The sequence below is a fragment of the Scatophagus argus genome, chromosome 3 (genome assembly GCF_020382885.2).
Source record: "Scatophagus argus isolate fScaArg1 chromosome 3, fScaArg1.pri, whole genome shotgun sequence".
Lineage (NCBI taxonomy): Eukaryota > Metazoa > Chordata > Actinopteri > Scatophagidae > Scatophagus > Scatophagus argus.
This window is the reverse complement of record NC_058495.1, coordinates 24,277,191-24,295,626: the sequence shown is the minus strand read 5'-3', so window position 1 is coordinate 24,295,626 and position 18,436 is coordinate 24,277,191. Positions and strand designations below refer to the sequence as shown.

The 18,436-nt window shown below is 44.8% G+C and overlaps 1 protein-coding gene across 2 annotated transcripts in view; it reads right to left on the bottom strand.

Moving 5' to 3' along the window:
* LOC124056952 (filamin-B) overlaps nucleotides 1–18,436 on the bottom strand; it is a 57,046-nt gene that overhangs the window by 15,925 nt on the left and 22,685 nt on the right. For both annotated transcript variants that reach the window (XM_046384926.1, XM_046384927.1), the window contains exons 5-28: nucleotides 16,783–16,930; nucleotides 15,969–16,087; nucleotides 15,733–15,807; nucleotides 15,470–15,632; nucleotides 14,998–15,198; nucleotides 14,747–14,884; nucleotides 14,041–14,167; nucleotides 12,060–12,196; nucleotides 11,735–11,928; nucleotides 11,470–11,583; nucleotides 11,176–11,319; nucleotides 6,920–7,043; nucleotides 5,279–5,439; nucleotides 5,071–5,161; nucleotides 4,778–4,932; nucleotides 4,292–4,409; nucleotides 4,132–4,211; nucleotides 3,786–3,971; nucleotides 3,381–3,695; nucleotides 3,013–3,130; nucleotides 2,724–2,924; nucleotides 2,427–2,600; nucleotides 2,161–2,323; nucleotides 1,903–2,063 (exon numbers count right to left, since the gene is read on the bottom strand). In XM_046384926.1, the coding sequence (XP_046240882.1) occupies nucleotides 1,903–2,063; nucleotides 2,161–2,323; nucleotides 2,427–2,600; nucleotides 2,724–2,924; nucleotides 3,013–3,130; nucleotides 3,381–3,695; nucleotides 3,786–3,971; nucleotides 4,132–4,211; nucleotides 4,292–4,409; nucleotides 4,778–4,932; nucleotides 5,071–5,161; nucleotides 5,279–5,439; nucleotides 6,920–7,043; nucleotides 11,176–11,319; nucleotides 11,470–11,583; nucleotides 11,735–11,928; nucleotides 12,060–12,196; nucleotides 14,041–14,167; nucleotides 14,747–14,884; nucleotides 14,998–15,198; nucleotides 15,470–15,632; nucleotides 15,733–15,807; nucleotides 15,969–16,087; nucleotides 16,783–16,930 (3,607 nt within the window). The remainder of the gene's footprint in view (nucleotides 1–1,902; nucleotides 2,064–2,160; nucleotides 2,324–2,426; nucleotides 2,601–2,723; nucleotides 2,925–3,012; nucleotides 3,131–3,380; nucleotides 3,696–3,785; nucleotides 3,972–4,131; nucleotides 4,212–4,291; nucleotides 4,410–4,777; nucleotides 4,933–5,070; nucleotides 5,162–5,278; nucleotides 5,440–6,919; nucleotides 7,044–11,175; nucleotides 11,320–11,469; nucleotides 11,584–11,734; nucleotides 11,929–12,059; nucleotides 12,197–14,040; nucleotides 14,168–14,746; nucleotides 14,885–14,997; nucleotides 15,199–15,469; nucleotides 15,633–15,732; nucleotides 15,808–15,968; nucleotides 16,088–16,782; nucleotides 16,931–18,436) is intronic.

Below are 18,436 nucleotides of genomic sequence, written 5' to 3'. Positions count from 1 at the left end.
ACATTCCCATCAGACAGTTTCTGTGCTGTGCAAAAAGCAGTGCAAGCCGTTAAAAGAGGATTTTGGCAGCACGTGCAAAGTTACGGCAAAAGCTTAAAGGCACAGAGATAAGAGTTATGTGTAACTCTCGGTCAGTGTCAAAGTGTCTCTAAGCTCACGATAATCCGAGGAGTCTGCAGTCACTCCAAGGCTTCGTCTTATCTTCAGCCCTGGACAGGCTGGCACCTCCTAACTCATGACCCTCTTTGGGTCAACAGCATGTCAAGTCACCTCACAAGATTAAAAATTCCATCAAAGCCATAAATCCTGTGAATTTGTGTTTCAGATTATCCACCTCCAACCCGCGCCTCACCTTCTAACAAAGACGAATGCAAACTTACTGTTCAAACAAATCTGAGAAACCTGTGCGTTTGAAAACCACTTGAGTGATGAAATTCTCCGACACCCACGTCTTCAAACAAAAGCCGACCGCATCACATCATTCACCTTTCAGAGACCCTTTCAGATAACTAGTTCAGTATCTTGTGCGAATAAGATCCATATCTTTGCACAGGAAACAACACTGAACTTCAACCGTTCCCAACCATTTACAGTGACAGCTTAGTAAATATCTTTAAGTTTTGAAGTGTTTGTTGGATAAAACAAACTATTTGAAGATCTTTTATTTTGAAGGTTTGGAAATTTGGGACCCCCGCCCCACCCCGCCATCTTCCTGCATGTTATACACCAAATAATGAATCAAATTAAATAACTAACAGATAATGAAAATAATCTTTAATGGCAGCCATACTGTTGCCCTGTTGGAAAATGCTGTACCAAATTCCGGCTGTCTGCAGGCTAAGTGCAGTAACTCCATAAAACTTATCCTGGTGTTACACTCTTAATAAGTCTGATCCGGATGATGTGGTTTCTGTATCCTGAAGCTGTGTGTAACTCCAGTTGACGCCTTCATGCAGCACCAGAAACCACAAACCAACAGCCGTGTGTGAAAGGTGTCAAACCAGGAAACACGCTGAGCTTTTGTACTGAACAAAGTTAATTAAACCGAGCTGCAGCTTTTAACTTCGACCACATCTTTAAAGCATTAAAGCCCCAAACACGCGGTACGTCTTTTATCAGCCAATAACAGCTTTTCAGTATTAACTGGAAAACATGAAGCGCACCTTTTAACATCAGTGGTTGTTTAAAGGCGGAAACAAGAGCCAAGTCTGCAAAATGTCACAAAGGGATTCGACGTTAAAGAACCTTCAGGACAGAAACTAAGCTGATCGACTGACGAATCTCTGAGACGATTTGAGCTTTCTTTAATCTAAATTTAAAAGGATACCTTTCTTTCTATTGTCAACAAATGTTTTTTTTTTTCTTATTGTCAATGAATCCCATACAAACACCAAAAAAACAACAATGAACTGATCCACTAACACACGTCTCTCTCTGTCTAATCTGGCTCCTTGTTGTCCAAAATCTATCAAAAACATGTCAGTGAGTCGCATCGGGTGACTCACTGTTGGAAAAACTCACCGAAGCACCAAATGTGGATTAATCCACCACCTAAAATAGTCCCGTCCAGACGCACTACTTCCTCGTGTCTCAGTTTAGTTCACTAAAAGCTAGTGTCCAGCTGTTTTAGGAAACTGCTGATCATGAGTATATTTTGTCTGTAGTATTCAATACACCACAGCTTACACGTATTTATGTGTTTGGTTTTATTTTCTGTCTGGAGATGCTGCAACACTGGAACATTAAAGGATTATCTCATCTTTTTTGAAAACGAAACTTTTAATTTGGCGTTTTAAAAGATTTATAAGCTGACCTGAGTGTCACACACAGAGAATGGAAACTAAAAAGAAAAAAAATAGAATAAAAATAAAATATCACAAGAGGCACAATCTGTCATCTCACCTGGGATGTGTTCTCCTCCGTAAGTGATGTTGACGTCGTACAGGCCGGCGGAGAAGGGAACGTACTCCACGCTGCAGCTGCCATCTTTGTTGTCTTTGCAAGACATCTTTGACTCTGACGGACCCTCCACAGTGATGCCGAGACCACCAATACCTGCCCCCCTGGTAAAGGATCAACGCAATGGTTTTACCTGAAGTCAACAGATGTTTCCACTCATCAAAACCAGTCTGCCTTCAAACAGAGTGTCTTCACCAGTACCTGGTGATGATGTTGAAGTTGTTGGGCTTGTCAGTCAGGGCCTGTTGGAGCCCGGGGCCAGTAGCCACCACCCTGCTGGGGTCACATCCTTCGGATACAGAAACCCTAAACGGGCTCTTAGGAACCGGTGTGTCATCATACAGAACCTGGACGTTGTGAACACCTGACATACACACCAACACAGACAGCAGCTGATGTAGATGACTGAAAAAGTGTGTGTGTGTGTTTGGATGTGTGTTTGTGTTTGGGTGCAGCAGGTGTGTTACCATTCTCGAAAGGGGTGTACTCGACGCCGTAGGTCCCATCGGCGTTGTCGGTGACCATACAGTCTGTCAGCGCTCCGGATGGGTTCCTGACCTCCGCCTTCACGTGGTCTCCTCCTCGGCGGGTCAGAGGACGGGCGTCCACTGTGAACGCTGTGGTGGCTTCTCTGAAAACAGCTGGAGGAGAGAGAAAAACACATGCTTAAAGGGACAGTCCACGGGGTTTTCTTTTTCCCCACATGATTTCAAATGCCAAACACCACCATTACACAAACAGAACTCAGATGGACCATACTGCACCTTGTCCCTCCACTCCGGGTCCAAACACTTTGACCTTTGAGGTGTCTACAGCAGGATCCACCATCACCTTGGCAGGGAAACCGGGGACGGCCTTGCCTCCGTACTTCAGCAGCAGGGTGTACATGCCGGAGGTCAGGGGGACGTAGGTCACAGTGTAGGTCCCGTCTTTGTTGTCCACCACCTCTGTCTTAGCTTTAACACCTGGAACAAATGCTCTGGTTTTCATATTTCCATCACAGACCATCTGAATATCAGAATATATTACAGCAGGAAACAGCGTTAGTGTTACCTGCTGCACAACCAGTAGGACTCGTCGGGGAGGAGTCGTCGTCCAGCGCGGCCTCCAGGCTGAGTTGTCCCGGTCCAGCCAGAGAACAGTCCACATTCACCACACTGGTCTCTCCAACCTGCACACAGACAAGACTTCATACTTTATTTAAACTGTAAAAGTCAACATGGCAAAATATCAAAGATTAGATCAAAGCTGGGAAGTGGCTCCATTTTCCTTTAATGGTCTCCTTCAGGTGACTGGACAGAACTCATCGACATAACTGCAACAAAGTCTGACGCTGAGCTGGTTTCAACTGCTGGATGTTTTTGTAAAAGCGGAATCTTTAGTCTCAGCTCGCCTGTTCGTCTTCCTCTCCAGACCCTCACCTTGGCTCTTTTCAGGCCTGACCCTGACGCCACCACCTTTGAGGGGTCAAAGGGCATCTGGATGTCAGCTTTGAATGGCGAGCCTGGGATGTGGACCGCCTCAAACAGGATGTTAACCAGATATTCTCCGGGCTCGGTGGGCAGGTAGGAGACAGAGCAGGTTCCGTCCCCATTGTCCGAGCACTCGATCTTGGCCTCGGTCGGCCCCTCCACCGTCAGCCCCAGACCGCCGGTGCCGGCACCTTTGGTGTCGATGGTGAACTCGGCTGGGTTTCCCACCAAACCTCCTTTCAGACCAGGACCGAATGCCTTCACCTGCAGAAGGGGGCAGGAGGGGACAACAATGATGCCATTCAGCCACTTTTATCATATTTTCAGTTTTTACTTTCACGTTTCAGATTCTACCTTGCTCGGGTCTGGAGGCAGTTGGGCCTCCACGGGGAAGGGGCTCCCGGGAACAGGGTGTCCATCGTAGGACACGTTGACAGCGTGGACCCCCTCCTCTGTGGGGGTGTAACGGACCAGACTGATGCCTGCTTTACCGGGCTGAGGCTCCACTTTACAGGGTACTGCCCGCTGGCTGGGACTCAGCTAGTAACACACACAATCAAACAAAAACACACGCTTAATGTGAGTCTGGTTACATTCAGGGTTGGTAAAGTAATTTCATTAAATGAACAAAACCAACAATGAAGTGATCCTAATAACCAAATTTTGTCACCTAAGTGAAAAACATGAGCAATAAACCCACCACTTCCACCTCCAGGTGACCTTGACCTCCTGCGCCTTTAGTGTCCACCATAAACTGCTGCTCCTGGTCGACCTCCACTCCTGAAAGACGTTTATGAGTTAACAAGGTGGAAATGATTACTGGGGAAGGAAAGCGAGCTGTGCAAAGACTGAGGTCTCACTTCCGTCCAGGTTGTCCAGGGTGACCTTGCTCAGATCCAGCGGGGCAGCGACCCCGACTGTGAAGGGGCTCTTGGCAATGGGATCCCCTCCAAACTTCACCACAATCGTCATCTCCCCCTGCGGACAGGAGCAGCATGCAGACCCAACACTTCAGTAACTCCATTTAAAAACAGTTTGGAAGAAGACAGGAGGGGAAACACTGGCTCTGTTGGCTCTTAAACTCTACTGAAAACACACCTGAACAGGACAGGAGTGTCGGTCACAACTTCAACAAAAACATTTAAGTGTTTTCTCTGCTGTTCCTGATGTGCCATCATGACTGACTATAACAAAATTCATTTTTACTATTTTTATATTATTATTATTATGTTTGGCTGGTAAAAGTTACAGAGAACTTTATCTATTGAACAGGTGAATGTTTCGTACAATTGTGTGTCCTGCTATCTATTTCATGTACAGGTGTGCACATGATGTTTCTGACATACCTGTTGTGCAGGTGTGTATTTGACCGTCTGGGAGTAGTCGTAGTTATCAATGATGTCAAAGTCTTTGACAGGGGAGGAGAAGGAGACATCCAGCGGTGCTTTACCGGCTCCCTTAGTCAACACTGTGAAATGAGTGGGCTTTCCACTTTCAATACCTGGACAGGTTGGGGGGGGGGTTTCAAGGTGCATCAGTAATATAATTAGAAGTAAATTAAAACACACCAAACAAAAATTGCTCTCTTGGAAATTGTTTACAGGGTCATCTTGACTCTGTGTGTGTGCGTGTCTCTCACCAGTTCGTGCCAGTCCAGGACCCTCTGCTTTAACCTTCGATGCATCGTGGGAAGGATCAACTTTGACCTGAAAGGGACTTTGTGGAACTTCCTGTGGAAAAAAATCCACACCACAGTTCATCAGAATAGACCGTCATCACTTTCACAGATCAATCCAGGGAACAGTGTGTGTGTGTGTGTGTGTGTGTGTGTGTGAGCGTGTGTGTACCTTGTCAGTAAACAGGACTTTGACGGTCAGTCTTCCAGCAGCAGGAGGGATGTATTTGACAGTGAAGGTGTCGTTGGCGTTGGGGATGATGTCAAAGTCCACGTCGGCCTCTTTGTCACTCACCATATTGGCATCGCACTTAATGCCCACACTGACATCACCTGAACAAACACAGAATATCATCTTTGGAGCAAACTGCACATTAAGACTTCATATGTCTTATTCTTACTGTGACAACGAGCGTCTCAGAGAAATTAGAACCAAGTTGTTCTTCGTGTAAAAATCTATTTAGCAGCCTTTTTTTCCTCTTTCAAGTCACGCCAACGGCCACAGGGGGGTGCTAGAGCGCTTTTGTTTACTGCCGTTCATTCATTTTGTTAATTCATGCCAGAGGCACTTTGCTCTCACACTGTAAACTCTAATGTAAGCTACGAGCTAACCGGCAGCACAGGCCCTGCAGCGGAGCTGAGCTGTCAATCACAGCAGAGGAATTCAAAGTATGGAACGAATGAAGCGGGAAACCACGTCAGACAACAGAAACGGGTCAAATCCATCAGCCGCCAACAATCTGAAAAGTCCCTCCAGGCGGTGCCTTATTGTTCCTTCAAATACTCAGTGCCTTTTTTTTTAAAAGAACAAGACATGGTGGAAGAAGTAAACCTGACCTTCTCGTGAAGTAAAATGAGAAGTACTTCAATGTGAAATTACTCCACTGTAATTACAAGTCCTGCTTTAAAAATCTTTTTTCGGGAGAAGTACAGAAGCATTAGCTGCGAAATGTACTTAAACCATAACAAAGAGCACACATTAAGAGGCAGAATGTGATATATTGTGGATGTGCTACACAGTAATGCATCTGAAATATCATATTCTACATGCTGTTCGCGAACCTTTGCCTTCAAAGTAACTCGTAGGTACAACTGCAGTAAGTAGGACAGTAAAAAGCGCCATATTTCTTCCTGAAATGTAGCGACAAGAAGTATGATACACCATAAAATGGATCTACTCAAGTAAAATAATAGTAATTCACAATTTGAAAAAAATGTACTTAATTATGTTCCACTCCTGGAGTCGCCATCAGATTTCCACTGATTTACTCCAAACGAGTAAAACTGTAGCCATTACACGGCTGTTACAGACATTAAAACGAGAGTTAGAATGTAACTATGGTTACATGAATTATGGACGACTGCAATATGTATTACCCAGATATTATTATGGCTAAAACACATGCCAGCTAGAAAGTTAAGTGCCTCGGCGAGGTATTGTTGTCAGGTGGATGAAGCACGGCCCTGTTCGTGTTCGCTCCGCTCAGGAAGGTCGGGGTGATGAATTTCCTGTCAGGATATTTCTGCCTTGAGATCATCGCCAAGACAGACCAGGGAGGTGTGTGTGTGTGTGTGTGTGTGTGTGTGTGTGTGTGTGTGTGTGTGTGTGTGTGTGTGTGCGTGTGCGTGTGAGAATCACTCACAGACAACATAAAGATACATGTTTATCTGTGTAGAGTGTGTAAACTTTGTTTGTCAGCTGTTCTGACAGAGATGGAAACTTCACACCAAATAAAAACAGTCTGTGGAGATTTCCTGTCTTAATTATTACTCTGTGTGTGTGCGTGTTTTTAAGTGTGTGTGTCTTTCTTACCGTCGCCAGCTCCTGAACAGTCCACAGTGAAGTGTGTGGGCTCGTTGGCCTTCAGTCCAGTTTTCTCCACTCCAGGACCAAACACCTTCACCATATTGGGGTGGCTGCCTTTACCTATAGCCACCTATAACAGGAAATGACATCATTTATTTTAATTTTAAGGGGATTTTCTCACACAGATGTTTCAAACAGCAGTTGAAGCAGGTTTTGATATTCTTGTCATTGCAAAGCGTGAACACTGAATCCGGAGTGCCACAGGGCACCGTGCTGGATCCGCTTTCAGTTTTATTTACTTGCTACTTTCAACATAATTTTAAATATTTTATATTGGATCTCAAAAGGATGAATTCCACTTAGTTTCATTAATGCAGACACTGACGCTGCCAGCACAGACAGCTGAACAATCACTGCACCCTACAGCAGCTGATATAAACATTTCACATTAGTTGCCATGAAAGTGTTTCTAAACGTGTCATTAAAATAATGTGTGCATGAGAACACTGAGGACACATTTCTCTTATTCAAAAACCAAGATTGAGCTTTGTGCAGTTTTCATGTGTGTTAAACAGACAAGTTTGGTGAAAGAAAATAACATAATTATCACTTTGTTCTGCTGTGAGGTCCCAGTGAAGATTAAAATCGCTGACATTTCTCTCAAAGTAACAAGAATAATTCTGAATAAAAGAGTCGGACAGCTTCATGTTGGGTTTCATTCGTGTCTAAAACTCCTTCACCTGAAGTAATGACTTGACAAATAATCATAAAAATAATAATAGAGTAATTATGAAAGGGAAAATAAAAACATGAAGGTTAAGCAAGCCATTAAACTCAAAGCAAATGAACCAAACAACACAGGAAAACATTTAAATGAAATGTCAGAATTTATTTTGAAGCCAATATAACTTCATTGGTGATTTAAGTAAATATAAATTACTTAGGATATTGATACAACTGATGATTAATGCGAGTTTCAGTCAACATGTTGGTTACAGGTTCACTCAACAGAACAGCAAAAAAAAAAAAAAGGTGTTTATCAGCCATCTTCAAGGTTTGCTTTTTAAGCTAAAAACAAAACCATCCATCAACCTCACTTAGCCCTCAAAGCCAACCAACAAACATGCCTAAACATCCTTATTGCCCACCCAGCCCCAGCAGCTTCGCCATGTACTGTTCGGTTAGCCGATCAGCTAACAGCTTGTGACCCCAGACTCTATTAAGGAGCAGTTTGTACTGCAGTGCAGGCCAGCAGCACAAGTTCTCACAATAAAGTCTCTAAAGTTGAACCTCAATGAATAAATTCACCAACTGTGGCTAATCCAGTGGCTGCAGTTAGTTTATTTTGATCTGAAATTTCACTGTGAAAATGAAATTCTGGCTTCCAGCCTCAGGGAGAGCAGCTTTTTTCTTTTTCTCCTCTTACAATGATCAATTTTACGTTTTCTTGCTATCAAACAGAATCAATTTGCATCCGTTTTAAATACAATCAGACAGCAACGCAGAAAACTGCAGCTACATGTTGTTTCCATCACAGCGGTGGATACTGGGGACAGTTAGTGTCAAGGAAGGTTGGGTCAGGTGTCCACCAGGAACTGATCCTTCATGCTGGCTTCTTTACCTTCTCATTTTTAACAGAAAGGTGTTGCCGTGTGTTCCCAGCCGTGCTGAGTGCTGGGTGCGGCCGTTTGCTTTCCATCCATCTCCTGTATCAACATTAGACCTGGAGAAAGGTGTAGCTGGTGCCAAGCTGCTGCAGCTCACAACAAGCCTGCTGAATCATCACACTGAGCTGTAAACTTCAAATGATACCTGTGAGGCAAGTGCGAACTTCCCTGAACCAGTTGAAATGATTTGTGGACGAGTTGCAGCCAAAAGAGGAGCTTTAACAGAAAGCTTCTGTTTTTTTTTCTTTTTACTGTGAATCTTAAGAAAAGCTTTGTACAAATATCACATAGTCGTGTCCAGATCACTCAGTCTGATTAATTTCTTGCAAAAATTCAGTGAAAATTCAAAGTTCTTCTATCTTTCAACTTCTGGATGTTGTGCCTCTGTCAATGTCTTTGCCAGCTCCTGAAGCCCACTGGCATCGTCATAAATTCCTTAACAGCACACAGACGCGTATCCAGACTTATCTAAGGCCCAATGAAGCCTCTCATGAGATGTATTTTCCCTGCAGGTGAAACTATAAACACCTTCTAACAACAGATAGATGTGAAGACAGCTGATAAAGGCAGAACCCTGACAGCAGTAACTACAAAGTAAACAAGTCTCTCAAACGGACTGAAATATACAAAAAACGGTGGTTACAGTACGAAGACGACAGGTTAGCGAATGAGGTGTGAAATGAAAACCTTTTCACTTCAGAGTGTCATGGAACATCTTTTAATGTCTTGATCAAATCATAATGAATGAGGAGCTCAGGGGTCAAAGGTCACTGCACGTCTGGCCCTGGAAAGTACCCTCAATTCACGTTTGACTTCAGTGCCAAAGGTTTCGACAAAACTGTGCTCTAATAAATGATATTTTTACACCACGAGTTGCGTGTGAAGTGAAAAGGTTTTCGGGGACACTTTCAAACACAAATGATAAGCTTTGAAGAAAACAGCTGAGCTTCACTGATCGGAACCTCTCGCACCTCACAACCTGCCAAGTTAAACATCAATCACTGCATGAACATGTTTGTATTCTCCGTGTTTAACCAGCTCCACCTGCAGGGTGCAGCAAGCTGGAGGTTCATGCATCCCCTCGCTTCTGCGCAGGCCAGCGGATCAACCAGTAGGAGTCGCCAGTGCGGCAACAAGGACGTGATCCCTCACCGGCTTCCCACCAGCATAAACAAATAAAACTGTGCAGACATCGTAATGTCATAGTTTTCTTTACTGCCATTACATTATTATTTGTGCTTTATATGCAATCAACGCCAGCAGATGTTTGAAGCAGAGGTGTGCTGAGTCGGCGCTAACGATCAGTCAGTCACATTTCAGTGCTTCTCAACTGTCCGAAATCTAACTGCTCTTTTGTCTGGTTTGAGTGCAAACTGGTGGCTGCAAAAACAAGATTAAAGATTCTACGGCTGTTATTTCGCCATGTCGGATACGTTTCTGATCAGTAGTTACGTATCAGTGTGTATGTATGAGAATTTCCCCACTGCAGGACCAATTAAGGCTGATATCATCTTACGTATGCACGACTCCATTTGGGATCAGGTAATGAATCACAAAACTGTTTTTGTTTTTACTCGTTTGTAGCTCGGATCAGAAAGGCCCAGATTAGTGAAGTTCAGGTGTTGTTCAACCAAAAAGGGTGTTAAAAAATAAATACAAAAGGCAAAGTGAGTTACAGTGCATGGACAGCAGTTACAGTGCAGAAAATACTGGTTAGTGCAAACTGAGGTCAAATCATCTTCAGTAAGGTGTACATTAAGTTAAAAAACAACATTAAAAAAGGGTTAGTGAGGTTGTAAAAGGTGGCTACAGTGCATAAACAAAGGTTACAATGCGATGAGTAAACTACTACACATAAAATATGAAAAGGAACGAAAACAACCGGGTTTGTTAGTTTTTCAGTCAACAACAGATCATGCAGCAATTTAATATCAGGGTATGATTTTAAATTAAATTCTGACTAAATTTAAGTTTGAAGTTCAAAGACTTAGGAAAAATCACAAACTAGGATTTAGTAGTCAAACCACTTTGGTACACCTAGCAAACATTTATTACAAACATAATTAGCAAACAAGGCAGAATCTGCTAGAAGCTTGTTAATATTGGCAATGTTGGAATACATTTTGAAATACAGGCTTATTTGCTTTCTTTTTCATAAAGAGTTAAAAGATAAACACCAAAGTCGTGCTTGGATGTCACGTTTGGAGCTGGAGGTGTCGTTAGCCCAGCTTAGCATTAAAGATTGGAAAAAGCGAGCTCGGCTCTGTCCAAAGTAAATCAGTGTATACTTTAAAAATCATCAGTTGTGTGATTTTTCTGTGTGCCGCACACCTAAAAGCTGAACCTCTCCTCAGTGTATGTAGTGATGATAATCAGAGGCTTCTTGGTTTTATTTGTGACATTTTTACATTTGGACTTTGTCTCCAAACTTTTCTCTGACACAATCAGGTCTGATTGGATAACTTCACTCCTTTCAGCCTTAACTAAGGGTTCTGACTGGGCGACCTTAACGCTTCTTTCTACCTCAACTGGATACTCAGATTTAAGCAGGTTATCACTTCCTGTTGCAACAGCGTGCTGTGATTGGCTGCTTACCCTGAAGGGGCTGTTGGGGATGCTGACTCCTCCCCAGGCGACGGCCACAGTGTGTTTGAGAGGGGAGGTGGGCGTGTAGGAGCAGGAGTACAGTCCGTCACCTTTACTCCTGACCTTCACCTCCACAGGAAGTCCCTCTGCATCCTGAGAGACAGTTAAATTGGTGGTCAGATCTTCATGAGACAAATACAGAAGTGCAAACGTGTCGCTGCACACGAATGTTGAGGGTAAGGTCATAAATTTCAAAACGATGACATCACGTTGGACTCTGTGGGAGGATTTTCTGTGTCTTACTTGAGCCGTGATCTTCAGAGGTCCTTTTCCAGCATCCTTAGCGCTGACAGTGAACTCAGCAGGTTGGCTGACCAGGCAGCCGGTCTTCTCAAGCCCCGGCCCATAAGCCTGGACCTACGGCGACAAAACCAGCACCAATTGTTCGAGATGTCCTGAGCCAATCAGAACCAATCTGAATGGATCTTATTAGCTAAAATAAAACCAATAAAAATGCTCCTTCACTGTACTCAACTGCATTTTGTCCTGATTAAAGTGCACTACTGACCTTATCCGCGTCACTGGCGTTGTTGTCAGGGACAATGTGGGCCATGAACGGGCTGTGTTCGATGTCCTCCTCATCACAGGTCACGTGGACAGCGTACTCTCCGGGCTCCGTTGGCCAGTAGCGGACATCACAAGACCCGTCGTTCTGGTCCTCGCACTCAATTTTGGCTTGAGAGGGTCCCTCAATGGCAAAACCTGAAGACACAGGAGATCAGATTAGACAGCTTGATAACATTTAAACCAATCAGACATCGAATCTGAGCTGAATCCCCACTGAAGCACAGCCGGTCGATGGATTAAATGAGTACTTTCAGTCAGAGACTCACCCAGCACTCCAACATCAGTGCCGACAGACTCCACTACAAAGATGGCAGGTTTACCCACAATGCCTCCCTCCAGTCCGGGACCCCAGGCCCTGATCTGCTGAGGCCCCGCCTCCCGACCTACCTCCACTTCGAATGGGCTGAAGAAGAGAGCGAGAGAGAGAATTGTCAAAATGAGTCAATCACACAATCCTGTTGTCATGACGCAACACACAGCACGTATGAAAAGCAGCATGTGACTGCAACACACACCGACCGTAATCCAGCCTTCAGCACACAACGCTGGCTCGACATGTGTGTGCACAGATGGAAACTTGTTTCACGCCAAATAAAACTGTCTGTTGGGATTTACAGTCTTCATCTCACACACACACACACACACACACCTTTTATTTTTGCTTTTTAAGTGCAATTTTGTCTCTGTTTGCTTTTCCACAGAACTCCTCCGACTATGACTAATAATCATAATAATAATATAACTATTTCTAATTTAATTATTAGCTTTGGTCAAACACAAATTTACTTTACTTTTACTGTAATTACCAAAAAGAAAAAAAAAGACATTTTATACATTTTTCTGCAGTGACAGCGGCAGTGTTTTTTTTACGACAACATCTGTACTGTAATTTAAGTGTTGCAGTACGTGTGAGGGAGGGCAGTAAAAACAGTTTTGTTATGTCACTTCCATTTCCAACAGCGCAGCAGGCAGGTTGGAGCACATCATCTGTGCAGCTCTGAAGCAGCACGTTTAGCCTCATCTGAGATTCCAGTCAGTCAGTGCACAACCTGATCCCGAGAGTCTGGACGCTTACCGTCAACACATCTGGACCCATGAAAGAGAAACCGCCCAACGACAGCGAGTCTCGAGGCCCAGACGGCGTTTCCACAAATGTTTGCTCTTTTAAACAGCAACTGTATGAGTGCTACTTCCTCACGCAAAAAGTAAAATTAAAATTCTTATGTTAATCTTATGTATAATCTTGCTTTTGTTTTTCGCACTGAAGGACACTGTGACATCACTGTTGGGTGTGGTCACAGGTGCAACGCAGCTCATTTCTGACCTCTCAACCGCCGTCACCTGCGCGCTCAATCGGTTTCATCAGGTGGCGAACTCGCTCATCTTTCCTTTATTTTATGATGGAAACAACATGGCTGGGAAACACGAAACCGCTGATGACTCATCGGTACCAAAAAGGAAACTGAGGCTACATCTCAAAAGTCATCTAAACCGATCAGATGGAACAGCTGGTTAACGTCAGCACGGATCCAAGCAAACTGGAAACCAACAGCAGGAGACAACTGGTGCAGATCTGAGTGGGCGGGTGGAGGTCCACTGCTGTGGAGGCTTTAAAGCCTGCTGTGAAACATTTTGAGATATTGAGGCATATAAATATAAATATGTCTTGATGTAACCACACCCACCAGTGATGCTGGATGTGGTCAGAGGGGAAACCTGGGAGCAACACGCTGCTTCACAGCCTTGTGCTCCGTTACTCCTCCTCTGTCTCGCTGCCCAGTGGAAAAACATCGAGAGTGACAGAAAGGGTTTTGTGTGTGTTACACTAAGCGGTGAGCGAACTGTCGGCGCTGGATGAAATAAAACAGAAACCTGCTCAAGGACACGTTCTCACCGGCCCCCCAGAGGTTTGAAGGCAGCTTCTTCACTGTGGGAAGAGTTTGTAGGCTGTCTGTTCTGGACTAGGACTGAACCACGACCCTGTTTGTTTCATTTGATTCTGTATGTACATGATAACATCAGCGTGTCTTGCCATCAAGAATCCCTCAGTGGGATTTTCTCCCCATCGAACTGGCAGCTCAGAAATTTGGGTCCCCGTCCTTGATGCTAACACTCCCAGAACGAAACACTCAATTAGCCCCAGAGAGGTGACAAAGAGAGCTCCAACCATTCACATCAGATGAGGTAATGTGCTGAGGTAATTCTTTGACACACACACACACACACACACACACACACACAGCTCACCTCTTTGGGATGTGTGTGCCCCCCCAGGTGATGGAGACGGTGTATTTGCCTTGACTGCTGGGATAATACTCATAGGAGTACACACCATCCTGAGTGGAGATCTGCTTCACTGGCTCCTCGGTGCCCTCTGAACACACACACACACACACACACACACACACACACACACACACACACACACACACACACACACACACACACACACACACACACACACACACACACACACAAAGGATCAAACAGAGTTTGAGAACATTCTGACATTTTGAAAAATATTCTTATCAGCCATCACTCCTGCCAGCCGTCCTCTCTGGCGCTGATAACCTTCCTACACTGCAAGTATTTTTATAGGAAACATGTTTTTTCCACACTGCAGCAACAGTATACCAAGTACAGAAAAACATTTTCCTCCATGTGGTTTTTCAACGTTTTAGTCATAAAAACATTTTACCTGCCCGTTCAGCCCAGCACCTGCTGAACCATCACATTAAACCCTGCAACTGTGCAATAAGTAATTAAAGAAAATGCTTACATCAGCATGCCGACATGCTCATAATGACAATGAAAACATGTTGGTGTTTAGCAGGTTTGATGTTTATATCCCGTTCACCGTCTTTAGCATGTTAGCATGCTAAAATTACGTAATAAGCAGTCATGATGATGATGATGATCTCTCTGGGGCCTCTGCAGTGTGAGCTGTACTCACTGGGTCCTTTGAGGAGCACCTTCAGGTCTCCGCTGCCAGCGTTTCTGGTGTCCACCTTGAAGTCACCGACCTGTTTCACCCTCATGCCCGACGGCTGGAGACCACGACCCGTCGCCCTGCACGCCCCCGGCACGCAGGCTGGACAAACCAGGCAGAAGACACGCATGCATCAAAGCGGGTTCAAGTGTGGTCATGATGATGACCGAGTTCACGCGTCCCAATGAGCAAATGAACTGATGCTGTGAACTCACCAGGCCCCACGTCCACGCCGAAGGGGCTCTTGGGGATCCCCACCCCTCCGAAGGTGACGGTAACAGTGTGAGGGCCCGCCTGGGTGGGACGGTAAGTGCAGCGATACACGCTGTCGCCTTTATCTTCCATCATCACCTCCACGCTGTTCTGGCGGCCCTGAGGGTCTCTGATCATGGCTGTCACATCTCCTGTACCAGCTCCTACGGACAAGGAGAAGAGAAGAGGAAACTGATTAAACGTAAGGAACAACACTGATCCTGACCGACTGACGCATGACAACACGCCTCCGGTGTGTGTGTGTGTGTGTGTGTGTGTGTGTGTGTGTTTAATTAAGAAAAAATGGGCGTGAGTGTTTTGAGTGCAGATCTGTGGATTCACTCTTGCAGATGGTTTATGCTTTGTGATCATGACATCACTTCCTGTCTCAGGGCTGATAAACACATCTGTGTTTGCATCAGTGATTTCTCTGACCTGCAGTGTAGATGTCAAAGTAGGTGGGTTTGTTGGCGATGTTGCCCACGGGTTCGATTCCTGGGCCTTTGACCGTGACCTTGGTGGCGTCGCCCAACGCTTTGTCCACGTTCACCTCAAATGGACTTTTGGGAATCTGCTGGCCCGCAAACAACACTGTCACCTAGGAAACGAACAGACAAGCAGTTATTCAAAGACATCTGCAGAAAAAATATTTAATTACTTTGCTGTTCCGTGTTCACGGAAAATAAAATGAAGCTCACCTTGTGAGGTCCAATGACTTGAGGGACGTAGGTGACGCTGAACGTCTTCTTGCCCTCATTTGGCTCCGCCTTCAGCTGATTAACACACAGCGAGAAGTTAGGGATTATTCTTAAAGACCAATCACGTGCCGCATCACAGCTGGCCTTTCACTGCACAGCTGAGAGGACACCGTAGTCTCTGATAAAGACAGAAAAGTGGGGGCCGAGACAGAGCAGGAGGAGGATTTGGTGCGTACCTCCTCTCTGGTGCCGTCGGGGTGGTCCAGGTAGACGGTGACCTGACCCTGACCGGCGCTGAACGTGTCCACCGTGAACACGGCAGGACGCATCACCCTGTTCCCCGTTGGTTCAATACCTGCAGGAGAGGAACACCAACTGACACGATCAATCCTTTCTCACTTTATTGCATCTTTTCACTGACTGCATCCTTTTCACAAACACTTTCTAACTTTTTATGGACCATCTGTGTGTGCTTTGTCAAAATGTTTTTCATGAAGTGATCCACAGATTAAAAGTTATTTTCATAACTGACTGATTGTTTCAGTTAATTTTCAAGCTAAAATGACAAACATCTGGTCATCTTGGTCTGAGCCTGGCCAGCAAGCTGCTGTGTGTGTGTGTGTGTGTGTGTGTGTGTGTCCTTTGTTCAGACTAGCAGCCGCTCACTTCCTCGCATTGTCAGACAGATGAGTGTTTCCAGAGTTCCCATTAGCCAGCGCACATGGAGAGGAACAGCTCTCTCTCTCTCTCTCTCACACACACACACACGCACACACACACACACACACACACACACACACACACACTCACTCACAGAAGCGCTCATGTTTTTTTTTTTACTCCACGCCCTGATGGCCTAAAACCTCTGCAACGACGTGTGTGACTAAATCTAACGACAGATGAACAACAGGATGTTAAAACACATCTCATCACTTTCAGTTATTTTTGTTTGTTTGCATTTAGTTAGTGCTTGCTGCTGCAGCTACCAGATCTGCCTATAAATTGTGTGTGTGTGTGTGTGTGTGTGTGTGTGTGTGTGTGTGTGCGTACCTGGTCCATATGCGCGGGCCTTCTTGGGGTTGAGTTTGGGTTTGAGTGGAGCTCCTGGCTTCAGTTTGGCTTTGGGGAACTGAGACAGGTAGGTCATCACTGACTGTTCGTCCGCACTGGGATCAATGATCTCCTCTGGAGCAATGACCTGCACACACACACACACACACACACAGTTCAGGCTGAATATCCCTTAAAGCACATGTGGGCTGCCAAAATAAACGAGGCCTTCGCTGATGAGTTGCTGATGTGATCAGTAAACTGGGCGAGATGTCAGAGATTTGTCAGAGATTCTCCCAAAGTGTCTCACCCATCATATTTATCCCTTTGTTATCAGAGGCTGAATTAGGTAATTGTGTGCGATGCCGTAAATCAGTGATAACGCTGTCGTAACAGGATTTTCACATCAGTGTCATGAAGCTCGTTTGTCACGTATTGAGCAATAATCTGCTGCTCTAACTGCCTCAACTCTTCTGCTTTCCCACAACATGTTGGAGCCTGGCAGGAGGGATTTTCTCCCATTCAGCCACAGCAACATCAGTGAGGTCCAACACGGGTGATCGGTGATAAGATCTGGCTTACAGTCTGTGTTACAGTTCATCTCTGAGGAGTTTGATGGGCTGCAGACCTGTCAAGTTTCTCCACAACAAACTGGGAAAACCATTTCTTTATGGATCTGGTTTTGTGCACAGGGGCATCATCATGTTCAAACAGGGAAGGGCCTCAGTTCATTGCCTGTTTTGGTAATAAAATGTCTTGGAGCTCATAATAAGGAGCTCAAATCATCAAAAGCAGCTCCATAATAGGAACGGGAGTGTCCACATAGTTTTGGTCATGTAGTACACAATGGCTTAACATTTTTAAAAGAAGCGATAAGGTAAAAACAAATATTTAAAAAATGATTTATGATTTTTTTTTTTTGGTTAACAAAAGCTGTGAGTATAGAAGAGTTTTTAGCAGCGGGGAGTCCAATGTGAAGTGGAGGATGATGAGTCATGATTTTCGGAAGAAACGCTGCTGAGATTGAACTCTGTTCAGTCCAGGACGCTGAACTCTGTGTCACATCACTTTTACTTCTGTCGTGCTCAGCATGTTTCCCCAAGCCTCAATGCGTCGCAGCACACGCTCAGGACATTTTAAAAACACAGACTTTAGAGTGTCGAACATCGACTGGAATTTACTTTTCCAGAAAAAAAACCAAAACAGAAAGGAGATGCCCAACGCTAACGTCATGGGTGAGGATAAAGTTTGAAAGCCGTGTTTTTATTGGAGGAGGCTTCCTGTGGGTGTCAGCTGGCCGACAGGAAGCAGAGTGAAACATAATGCAGCCATGACATAAAAACATTCAACTCATTAGTCATGAAATCGGAGTGAAAGCTCCTTCACAGCAAACCAAAACCAAAAGAGGAACGGTTTTGTCTCTGGAGGACAAAAATGAGCCCAGTTTTCACTTGTTCAAAATCCTCCTCTTTCAAAAGTGACATAAATATTGAACTAATTGTTATCCGGGAACACTCATAATAGTACATTTCCTTTTCAGCTTGTAAATCTGTGCGTTGCATCCTCTCTGCTGCCAACAGAAGTGAGTAAAAAACAAACTCCGGCTGAGCGAGTTTCCTCTGCTGCGAGCAATCAGGAAACCAAACAGCATCTG